The sequence below is a fragment of the Epinephelus lanceolatus genome, chromosome 4 (assembly GCF_041903045.1).
Source record: "Epinephelus lanceolatus isolate andai-2023 chromosome 4, ASM4190304v1, whole genome shotgun sequence".
Lineage (NCBI taxonomy): Eukaryota > Metazoa > Chordata > Actinopteri > Perciformes > Serranidae > Epinephelus > Epinephelus lanceolatus.
The window spans coordinates 11,686,223-11,698,679 of NC_135737.1; the positions used below are offsets into that span (position 1 = coordinate 11,686,223).

At 40.1% G+C, this 12,457-nt stretch overlaps 1 protein-coding gene across 6 annotated transcripts in view; it reads right to left on the minus strand.

Annotated features, from left to right (window-relative positions):
* The window catches only part of mark4b (MAP/microtubule affinity-regulating kinase 4b), a 72,796-nt gene that overhangs the window by 27,082 nt on the left and 33,257 nt on the right, over positions 1-12,457 (minus strand). For all 6 annotated transcript variants that reach the window (XM_033630315.2, XM_033630317.2, XM_033630316.2 and 3 more), the window contains exons 4-8: positions 4,372-4,420; positions 4,186-4,251; positions 2,735-2,805; positions 2,225-2,281; positions 1,321-1,557 (exon numbers count right to left, since the gene is read on the minus strand). In XM_033630315.2, coding sequence (XP_033486206.1) covers positions 1,321-1,557; positions 2,225-2,281; positions 2,735-2,805; positions 4,186-4,251; positions 4,372-4,420 — 480 coding nt within the window. The remainder of the gene's footprint in view (positions 1-1,320; positions 1,558-2,224; positions 2,282-2,734; positions 2,806-4,185; positions 4,252-4,371; positions 4,421-12,457) is intronic.

The window sequence follows — 12,457 nt, forward strand, 5'->3', positions numbered from 1 at the left end:
AATGGTTAACACTACTCCACTGACCAACAGGTGGCAGTAATGCGCCGAGATATGCTGCAATGCATCAACAAAGGCAGGAAAGAAGACTGAAGGCTGGTAAACATGGGTGTAAACAATGCAGGATGTGACATAAAAAACAGCTTTGCAAATGTTTCATGAGGAAAGAAATGCATTCTACACATTTGTTAGACCTTGAGGATATGCACATCTTAGAAAGCATTGTGAATGTAAATATGACTTTTATTTGTTTACAAGAAACCTCCACAGGATGCCTTTTAACAGATTAAATTAGATTATTGATAAAATCTTAAAGGATTATTTTAAATTTTGACATCATGTTATTCTTATTGTTAAGTTCAATGTGACTAACCACTATGAAATTATTTTACATATCGATTTTGAATGTCTAAACACAAATGCCTGCAAAGTGCATTGATAGGTGGTTATATCTAAAATATATTTATAATAATGTCTCTATATGGTACATCACTTGCTTCAGTATAACACCATGAATAAAGCCCTGTTTGCACGATACTAGTGTTAACTGGGGACCTCTGGTAATTATTGTGGAGGTTGTCTGTGATCTTATTCCTATGCAGTCTGCCATGTCCATATTTGTCAAGTAAAAATTCAATCGCAAATTACCTGACATATTTCACCAAACACAGAGGTCATGTAATAATATTAGTTCCATGCGAATCATCATCTCTATGATTTGGGGTCATATTTAGGTTTTCTGTTTTCTCTGCCTCTGTCCTGGTCAAGAATTACAGAGGCCACACTGGCAATTACAAATGGAAGTTTTGACAGCATTTTGGGTGCAGGAGGCTCATCTTGCAACACAACATGAATTCAGTGAGAAACGCAAAATCTCAAAAGATGATGGGATAGATGATATCATGAATGGCATGGTTGGTTGTTTGTTTAACCCACATTTAGAAGAAAGAAGTACATTAACACTGTACATCCCTGACAGTGGTTCTGGGTAGTGTTTCTGTGCCGTGTACAGTGGAGTTACAAATGACTGTGTGCATCATACCCAGGGGATAATGACGGAAATTTGAGTAAAATACAGACTTTGCTTATTCTGTGCGAATGGGCTGCAGAAAACAGAGACGTAGGTCGTGGTCATTTATAAATCACATGAGGTCCCCAGGTAATACTAGTCCTGTGCCTATAGGGCATTAGTCAAGAAAAACAACAAGACACAGATAAAGCTACAGTTCTTCCCCACTGCACCCTGTGTTCTCACTGCAGAACGCCAAACCTTCACCTCATATGACATTTATACTGGACTTAAAAAGCTTCCACGTCACCCACCTTTAGGTTCTGTCCGTCAAAGGGTAAGGACCCACTGACCAGTGTGTATAAGATGACACCCAGGCTCCAGATGTCCACCTCTGGACCGTCGTACTTCTTCCCCTGGAAGAGCTCTGGGGCGGCATATGGCGGAGAGCCGCAGAACGTGTCCAGTTTACTGCCTGCAGTGAACTCGTTGCTGAAGCCAAAGTCAGCTATTTTGATGTTGGAGTCGGCATCTAGTAGCAAGTTCTCCGCCTGCAATAACAACATAGATAGTGAAACACATAAACACACATATTAATGTGTTGTTGCTGAAAAAAAAGATTATTTACATATTTGCAACTTAAGTCCATAATTTCTTTCAGTGCTGTCATATGGGGAGTGATGCTTTTTCTGCATGTGTAGTGGATGATACACTTTGCAATAGCAGATATACACTTTATCAGCCACTGAATGCTGAAGTGAAGGACTTTGATCATCTTGTTACAATGCACTGTTCTGCTGGAAAATCCTGGGTCCTGGCATTCATGTGGATGCCACCTGACACACACCACCCATCCAAACACTGTTGCAGACACTGTAGCCCCCCATCATGGATATATTTGGTCTGCAACGGTGTTTGGGTGGGTGGTGCATGTTAAGTGGCTTCCACATGAAAGCCAGGAGCCAAGGTTTCCAAGCAGAACATTGCACTAATGAGACGATCAAAGTTATCTACCCCACTTGTCAGTGGTTTTAATATTTTGGCTGATTGGTGTAAATAAATGGTAGGTTTAGTTTGAACATCACCTATTGATGCCATAGAGAATAATTTACGTAAATAATATATATCAGCTTTAAAGACAACTTTCACTGATTTTTGGTTATCTTAAAAGATTCATGGAACATTTTCATTATTTTTTTAATGACAGTGTGTAACCACCTTCAAGTCTCTGTGAACAATGTTCTTCAGATGACAGTAGTGCACTGCCGAGACAATCTGAGGGAAAGAAAAAAAAGAGAAGGTAACTGCACTTAATGTTTGCACTCAACATGTAAAAAAAGGCAGCTAAAGGGGGAGCTCCATAAACACATTCACATGTCATCCTTGAAAAACAATATAACTCAACATTACAAATGAAAGGCAAATGACTACATTTCTTGTTGTGAGATCACACCAACTGTTTGTTTGATTTGGTCTGAATCCCAGTGGACAAGATGCAAGCAAAGCAGGGACCAAGAACAATATCAGCTCGTGAGTAGCTCAGACTTCAGCTACTGTGAAGTTTTGTCAGCATAATGAATTTACATGTCGTCATTAGTCCAGACTCCATTTTGTTCATCTCCGTTTGCAAACCGCACAGAGCAGCTGGCTGTCAGATGTCTACATACAGTTGTGTAGGGACAAAAAAAAAAAACAGACAGGTGAATTAAGGTATGAGGTTTAACTGACCTGTCTGAACTTGGCTCTGGCCTCTTTCTCCTTCATTCTGCCGTGAGCCACGAGGTAGTCGAACACTTCGCCTGGAGGAAAAACAAAGACAACGGCTTAACTTCAAGCAAGCATGGAAGTGGTTCAATAGTTACATGTTCCAGTTTGCACTCCAATTGTATGGGACCAGAAACCAGTGGTGGGGCAAGTATTCAGATCCTTTACTAAAATACTTAAGTAAAATACAAGAACTTCAGATCTGACCTTGAGTATAGAACTTCAGTAAATGTTCTAACATTACACCACTGCTAGAAACTGTCACTAACAATTTGGTTCTCCATATTAACAGTTTTGGTGCTCATTCTCAACGCTCAGCACTGCACGTTCAGCTGTGACACCGGTGCCCTCTTCCCAGAAAACTAAACTCCTGTAACACTTGAGATATATGTGAATTCAGTATGTGTTCATAAGTGTTTAATCATTATAAAATCTCCAACACTCTCCAACAAACTCTTAATGAGTTTTTGCTCAGGTCAGCTTGTACAAGTACATTTTCTAACATTACAAGAGAGCAAATGTAGCAACACCATAAAGGGTTTACAAGAATACTCACAAAATTACCCTTTGTTAATCAGTGGATAAATGGTTGTTTTGATATAGTTTTGCTGTTGTTAAACATGGTCCCCAATCAGTTAATAAATCAATACGTTTGCTTTTTCTGTGGAGGCATGTGAGAAAAAGTTTCTTCTCAAATTCAAAGTTCCGTGGCATGACTAATTGATATATAAATGGTCATTTCATGTCCTGACTGAAAAATATGGATCATGTGTATGTGGTCATGTTTGGGAAAGTGAAAAACTATCCATGACTTCCCAATAAATTCAAATTAATGTCTATGTCCCTGGATGCTGCTTTTTTAAATGTTTTCTGTGTGCAGGTCTCCATACATATTTTCTGTGTGTGTGCATCTGTATGTGTACATGTGTGTGTGTGTCTGTGTATGCACCCCAGCCAAACATTTGACCCCACAGGTCCTAAATAGTACAACAGGCTGAGGTTGAGTTGAACAGAGCTGCGTGTCGGCTGGCTGCTGCCTCCTTATTAGGTATTGGAAGTAAGACATCACACAACATACAGCGAGAGCAGCGCAGAGCGATTAAAGGATCATGAGGAGAGAAGAAAGAAAAATAGAAAAGCTGCAAAAATAGAAGAGTGCATGGGAAACAGCTGCACAAAGTTACAGAGCAAGATGAATAGAAGTGCACGTGTAAATCCAGTAGAGAAAACAATAAAGCAAAGGGATTTGACTTGAGATCTCACTAATGAAAATAGAAACAAAAGGGACTCAATCATTTATACCCTTAATTAATTAGTCCATCAGTTGTGCTGTATAGCTCAGTCAACGTATTCAATCTAATTGGCATCATTCATTACCTGGTGATGATGATGAGAGTGGTGGGGATGTTACTCACCTCCGCTGGCGTACTCCATGACCAGGTAAAGAGTCTTGTCAGTCTCAATCACCTCAAACAACTTCACTGTACCACAAAGGGGAAGAGACGTTAACACAAAGGCCCGCATGGACAAAACACACACACACACACACACACACACACACACACACACACCCCAAATCAATTCTCTGGAGTGTGACTCACCTATGTTAGGATGGTTGAGAGTTTTCATGATGCGTACCTCTCGAAACAGCTGGCAAAACAGAGAAAATGAACAGTCAGACTCCATTATTTCTGTCAAGTTATTGATACACAATATTTCACAGATAAGTTGCTCAAAAGACTGGCTTTTTATTGTGAACAGCCTAAGGCACACCTATAGTAACTGAAATGAACATACTTCATTGTAACTGAAATGAATATACGTCACTGAACATTTAAAAATAACAATAATAAAATAAAATCCTATTAGTGTATAACAGATCTTCAGTAAGGAACATAAATAAACATTTCATGTCTGAAAAGGAGTAGAAGGACGCAAACTGCTTGTCTAGTCCTACACCTGTTCTATTCTAAACAAACCTTTGCCCCAGCATCCATCCCCACAACTAAACCACTCTGTTCATGCTCCTTACACATACATACATGTACAAATAACCTAGTATTCTAAAACTAAAACAACTGATGTCCACAAAGCTGGAGAAGGCGAGAGGAAGATAGCAAAGTGTTTTCAGGTAGCTGTTTCCTCAGTTCATAATGTAATTAGGAAATGGCAGTTGACAGGAACTGTGGAGGTCAAGCTGAGGTCTGGAACATCATGAAAACTTTCTGAGAGAGCTCCTCGAAGGATTGTTAGAAAGGCAAATCAAAACTCCTGTTTGACTGCAAAAGACCTGCAGGAAGATTTAGCAGACTCTGGAGTGGTGGATAGCATCAGAAGTTTGCAAAGGAACACCTAAACAAGCCTGATGCTTTTTGGAAGCAAGTCCTGTGGACTGATGAGTTAAAATATTACTTTTTGGATGTAATTAGCAAAGGTATGTTTGGGGATAAAAGGGTGCAGAATTTCATAAAAACAACACCTGTCCAGCTGTTAAACATGGGGGTGGATCGATCATGCTTTGGGCTTGTGTTGCAGCCAGTGGCACAGGGAATATTTGAAAGGTAGAAGAAAGAATGGATTCAGTTAAATTAGAGCAAATACTGGAAGAAAACATCACAGCATCTGTAGAAAAGCTCAAGATGAAGGGAGGATGGCTTAAACAACAGGACAATGATCCTCAACACATCTTGAAATTCACAAATGTCAACCTCAAGAGGCACAAGCTGAAGGTTTTGCCATGGCCCTCACAGTCCCTCGACCTAAACACCATTAAAAATCTGTGGATAGACCTCAAAAGAGACAGAGCTAGAAGCCTGATGCAGGAAGAATGGGTGAAAATCCCCCAAACAAGAACTGACAGACTCTTAGCTGATTACAGAAGGTTACAGAAGCTGTGACACTTGCCAAAAGGGGGCGCTACTAAGTGCTGACCATGCAGGGTGCATAAACTTTTGCTTCAGGCCCTTTTCCTATTTTGTTTTGTTGAAACTGTACAGATTGAAATTAAAAAGTAATCTTGCTTAAAATAATAAAGAAATGCGTCATCATTGACGTTTTGCATTTTGGAAATCAGGTCATCTTTTACTTGCTTAACTATATACAGTAAATACAATTTTGGCCGGCATAGAAAAAGTCTTAGGTCTTAAACTCTAAAAAAAAATTCTAAAAAAAGTCTACAAAAAATGGAGCACAAACAAACTTTGATAATTTTGTTTGGCACAGAACAAAATGCCATGATCAAAACAGTTGTATATTCATTACAAGGTATTTGAGATCCTGTGCTGTTACAGGTATTGGTAGAATTAACCGATTATGTATTCAGCATAGGAACAGTGAATCATATACGATCAATAGAATGTAAGGTTACACTCAATACATGGAGACAAAATGAACAATACAGTAAAATGTACTTGTGTGAACTTAAAAAAAAAAAAAAAAATCAATAAAGCTCTTTTCTTTGTGCATAACTTGAGGTTTTGGAAAAGACAGACAGCTTCCTCACATCTTCATCTTAATTATTTCTGATTTATTCATTCATTGAATGAATTCTTCTTCTGTGAATTCAGATGATCCACAGCTGGTGTATAGACACAATTCCCCCTCACTCCCCCCACTCATCTTTCCGACCACCTCCAGACCTGGGCCACCCAAGGGAGTGTCTCCCTAGCACTATGCTGACAGCAGGGCCTCTTCCCTTGGGTGTGCACTCCCTCCATCCCCCCCTTCATCCATCACTGAGCTCCAGACTGCTGCCTCATCCTGCCACTCTGATGCTCTGTCTGTCTGTCTGTCTGTCTCTCTGTCTGTCTCTCTCTCTCTCTCTCTGTCTAATTAAAGTAATGTATTTGTCAGTGAACTCCATTTTAAAAGATTACAAAGGGAGAGCGACAGGCTAGACGCATCACAGTGGAACATGCTGATGAACTGTTAGGAGACTTTTTTAACACCAGATGAACCAGAATTTCAGCACAGAAATGGTGAAGATCACAGAAGGTGAAATCTGACAGTTTGCAAAAAACCCTCCAAATTGGACTTTTTATCATCAACATTTTATCTTATGTCTTATTAAATTTCAAACTCCAAAACCTTTTATTCGTATAGGGTCTGCACACAGCCTCTGTGAAGTGTTAAACAAATGCAATCGATTTGTTCATCCATCATTAGTTGTTAGGGTTCTGTTATTAGTGACAAAGTGCGACATTCTGACCCTGGAGGGAAAATGTGACTTTCCCTGGAAGAGTGTGTACATGGAATAACTGCATGTCAAAAACAGTGTGTCAGGACTATATCTGTGTGTGCAGGAAACTGAAACAGAAATAGAAAATGAGGCAAATTAACAATGCACAGGAGCTGAGGGGCGTAGAGGGAGGGAAAGACAGAAAAACAATGAGAGAGGGAGTAAAAAAGAAGGAGGGGTAATAAAATGGTACACAGAAACAAGTGAAACTGATGTGTTGGCATTTAGTTTTGTATTAGTAGTGCTGGTGTCATTTATTGCTCTGTAAACCCCCCAGCAAGCCTGCCTTGTTTAACATTCTTAAAGAATAAATTACAAAAGTGAAAAATGTGAACTCACAGAATAAAGGAAAGAAACAAAGAGGAGAAAAAATACAAGAGCAGGAATGCACTGATGCCTTCATTTTTGTAGCTAACACTAAGCTGTCACGGGAGACACCCCCCCCTTATCTCTCGGTCTCTGTTACTATAATATGACCTGATATAATCCCCATCTTTCATGTTCTCATGGTTACATTTAATTATTTGCATACTACAGTAGAATCTTACTACCAACTCATGATGCTTAAGACGAAAAACTTGATTGATCTATGCACTTAAGTCAGTGGTAATTCAGCAAACTGAAAGTAATATAATAATAGTCTAAACATTACTGTCTCTACATTACTGTTTATCTGTATGGACGTGTAAAACAGAGTTTAAGAATTAATGACAATCTCCTCAATTTGCACATGCCTATTGTTGCTTTGTGTAATGAGCATACGTTTCAAACAATAATGGCGGACTGCCATTTAACATGTTGGTAGCACTGTTTGATCTAATGACTACTTTACAGTTGAACTTAGTATTGCTGCACCACTTCATAGAGAAAGGGAGGCGTCTGCTGCGGCCAGTGTTTTGCTCCACCTCATTGTCTGCGGTTTTAAGTCCTCCACAAACTTCAGTTTTGGATCGGGCCCGCTTGAAACAGGCAATGGTGGGACACTTTCCAGAGAGGGATTGTCGTCCATGAGGAGTGGAAAACTTTTCAATGTCCAGAGCATCACTATAATGTTTGAGTGAGCTCCTTCAGCTTTCAATTGAATGAGAATCAACAGTGTGTCTCCAGTCTCCAGTTGTCAAGTGTGGACGGAGATATTTTGTAAAAAAGTGTGTTTTCAAAAATACCTGTATACATGTAGACTTTGCTTATGTGACAAGCTGCACTAAGTTGACCTAACATTTAAGACAGAGGGAGCCATTATATAGACTGAGTGTCTGATTATTATGGTTAGTGCAGCTAATTGCATGTGTGCATTTTTAAATAAAAGCACTCAGATGACTACTGAATGTTTTTTGTAAAATATTCAGAAAGTATGACATTAAAAAGCAGAAAACATAAGGAAAAAACAAGAGTGGAAGATGCAGACCACAGTACTACACATTTAATTAACAGTAACAGTAACAATTAAAATTTAATTAACATTAACAGATGTTTTTACCCGTTCATCCTACTCATCCAGTGAGAGCTGACATACGCCCTGCTTCATATTCACGCCTGCTGACTGTAACCAGTCAGCAATGACAGCAGCACTTCACATGAGCAAATATGTTCCCCTTCCTGCGTCACTTGTTTATGAATCTTCTTTTCAAACAAAATCTGAGTTTCCGTCTTTCCGCATGCTCCAGAATTTGCTTTCTCACAGTGAAGTAACAACACTTTCACAATGACATAACTTTACGGTCGCCCAGGGCGATGTGTGCATGGCTGTATGTGTGTCTGTTTTCACAGATATCATCCGAGACAGATTCCTGGTATTCATCAAACAGAGGATAAAGACCAGTTCAGGTCACCCACGCAAACACACATTCTCCCTCTTGAGCATACACTCACTGACTGACTTGGCCGTGCTGTGCAGCCAAATATACGATTTGTGCCAAGACACTGAATACTTGAAAAGACATTTAAATAACAATTACCACACATGAACTGGTGTATAACAAACTAATTGTCAATTTTTATCATCTATTAATTGTTCAAGTTCTCTACTTTATCATCGTAAACTGAAAATGTTTGTGTTTTGTGTTTTGACTGTTGTTCAGCTGTTGTTTTGCAGAGGAAAAAAACTCCAGCTCCTGGCAAAAACCTCCTCAACGATAAACACTACAGGAATCCTAACTGGGAGTTCACACTTGGCACATGGAAGAAATTTCAGCTGGTTGTGATCTGCAACACGATATCTCAACACTAGATAACACTAAATCCTAAACACTACTCCTTTAACTCCTCATATAAAAAGGCAGCTGCAGTGATTTGGTATCCCGTCAGTTATTTTTAAAACCCTGATGCGAATTTATACGATGTCGTGTTGAAGAAGCATTCACATATAGAACCACAGGGAATATTCTCCGTCTGGTGATGTGTAATAAACATTAGTTTTTATTCTTCTTTGACAGTTTCTCTTCTCTAAAAATGGGAAGCTCTATCGTCACCGGTCCACTGGGAGTGTGTGTAATTGAATTAAGTGCATGGTGCATCAGCTGTTCATCTGAGCTTTAAGAAGAATTATCGGCTAAGCCTTTCCTTCCTCACCTCTCTCTCCTATACACCCATTTACCTCTCACTCTCTTCCCCTCTCTCCTATACCCATTCATCTCTTTCTCTTCCACATTTTCACTCCCTTTTCTGTTTATTCGGCTCACTAAGAGTAAATGAATCTGTGACCACTGCTTGCTGAGATGTTACATATTTAGCGATGAAAATAAAAACTGGTAATTGTTTCCAAAATAGGCTGAAAAAGAGACTTAAGAGGCAGAAACCTCTGCAGCTGGCCAGGAAACTGTTGAGTCACTGGTATTGACTGAACTGTCCAATCAATCCTCAGCTCATACTGCTGTGATGTTGCACTGTGGGGCAGTTGTTGTACTTTCAGGGTGCATTTTGTAGATTAAAAACATTTCTTGGCAAAAGACAACTCGCCTGATTTTTCCCATCACACCTGAGTGCAGCATTTATCCACTGATCCAACAGAATAACTTCACTCTCTTGCCTTATTATGTTCATCCTCTCTTCCTGGTTATCTCCCATGGTGATTGGCCTCGCGTCACAGTTGCTATGCCAACCCAGGTATTAATCCCTGGGCATGAATCTCCTGCTTACCCAAGGGGGGGTGTGGGAGACATGGAATGCCAAGCACATGGGAGGTGACCTACTCGCACACAGCTGCTGCCATGTGGAGTCCTCATATCAAAAAAAAATATGTTGATTTTTGTGTGAGGAGCCTTGGTTGAATTGTCTGTTTCAAACTCTTCTGCACAAAATACAGATAATTACCAGCCACTTTCTCATTTCCGGAAAAGATTTAAATGTCAGACCGGAGGGTATTCTTTTCCAGCATCCTTCACTTTTCCTTTCTTCATCTCTTGTACCCTCTTTTCCCTCCTTTCAGACAGAATTAATCAACTTCTGAGCATTTACATCCTCTCTGTCTCTCTCTGTCTCTGCCAGGAATTATCAATCAAGTGCTAAGTCAGAGCTCTCACTGCTTTTCTACAAGGATTTACACAAAGCAACTTAATGACCAACTGTCGAGTCTTTTTCCTTTTTTCTGTTTCTCACTTTGAGAGTGGTGCTGCGTGGGTTTGATTCATGTGTCTGGTCTGCCAGTCTGTCGGCCTTTGACCTGTTTATCCAGGCTGTGTCCGTCGTTTGCCTCTCTTTCACACACAAGCACACTCGCACAAAAACACAACGAGAGAGATAGAGAGAGACAGAGAGAGAGTGCACGAAAAAACTGGTGATGCTGAAATTAAGAAATGAGGAATTGATAATGCCCGTCGAGCTGACACATTTAAATAGCCAGACTCGTCACAGCTTTACTGCACGACAGCACTGCAGTGCTCTACACAATGCGAGAAACACTTCCTCTCATCAGACGCAGCCAATCATGAGACCAGAGGGAGTCAGAGAAATAAGAGGGAAGAGAGTGGAAGACAAAGAACGACAGAATGAGAGGGACGAATGAACACACAGGCCTCTCTCTACTCCCACATCAGAGTACTTCTGGTGAATAACCCTCTGTGTGTGTGTGTGTGTGTGTGTCTGTAAAGTCTGAATGAGACAGAGTCCATCACTGCCTGCAGTCGAGAGGAAACATTTTTTACCACTTCAGTCACTATTTGGCGACTACTTGTTGACTAGATGGTTAGGTGGTGAAATCTGCTCATCACCAGGATGGAGCTGTCATCCATGGAGACCCAAATCACCCCAACAACAAATTGTTCTGTCTGTTGCCGTCCGGCAGAAGGTACCCGCAGCATCTGATCCCACACCACCAGGGTCAAGGAGAGTTTCATCCCACAGGCCTCCTGAGCTCATCACTATTGTCACTTTACCTTTACATACTTTTAATTACTGTTTTACAGGTAAGGGATAATGCCTGACTAGGTGTCCATTATCAGGAGTTAATGGCTGACAGGAAGGCCTGAACCTTCTGATGGTTAGACACCTCGAAGGGCATCATCCCAAATATACCATGGTCACTTGCCAAAAATAAAAAGGTATTCATTTACATTTTCATGCATTTGACAATCAAAATCTAAAGTTTTTCACAAGCCAAGAGTCGGTTTCCTTGGTAACACCCGAGGGTTTACCCAATACTTGGAACAGTCATTACCATCCCATAAAGTTCTTATGCAATGTTCACTACTCCAGTATATAGGATGAACCTTAGATAAGACTTGGCAGTGACACATAATTTTAGTCTGCTCAGCTCATAGAACCCTTTGGCTCAGCTATGAGCCAGTAAGCAAACTTCATACTAGCAAGATTCAAAGTCAGTAACATTGCATACAGTTGACAGTAAGTTTGGACCAAACTTAAGGGATTATGGTGTTCCTCCTCATGTGCCATGTAGGGCTGCCACTAACGATTATTTTCATTGTCGACTAATCTGTCGATTATTTCTTCGATTAGTCAACTAATCATTTCATTGAAAAATGTGCTAAAATGTTGAAAAATGTCGGTCTGTCTCGCCCAAACCCCAAAATTACGTCATCTGATGTCTTGTTTCATACTCACGCCAAAGGGTTTTAGTTCATTGTCACGGGAAAGTGTGTAAAGCTGCCAATATCTGAACGTACGAAGCTGCAGCAAGAGTATTTTGGGGTACTTTTATAGTACTTTTCTATGAAAAATGACTCAAACCGATTAGTCGACTACTAAAATAGTCACTGATTATTTTAATAGTCGATTAGTCATCGATTAGTCGACTAATCGTGGCAGCCCTAGTGCCATGTGAACAAAAGGTGCAGCTGCCAAGTGTTGTTTTGTTAGGATTAAAACAGGCAATGTCAGTCTGGTATCCTAAAGCCATAATACTTGTAGATTAAGGGGTTACAGAGTAGTAGCAGAGGCGTTGTGCATAAGCTAAGTTACACATCCACAAAAATACAACTAAACCTCAGTGAATC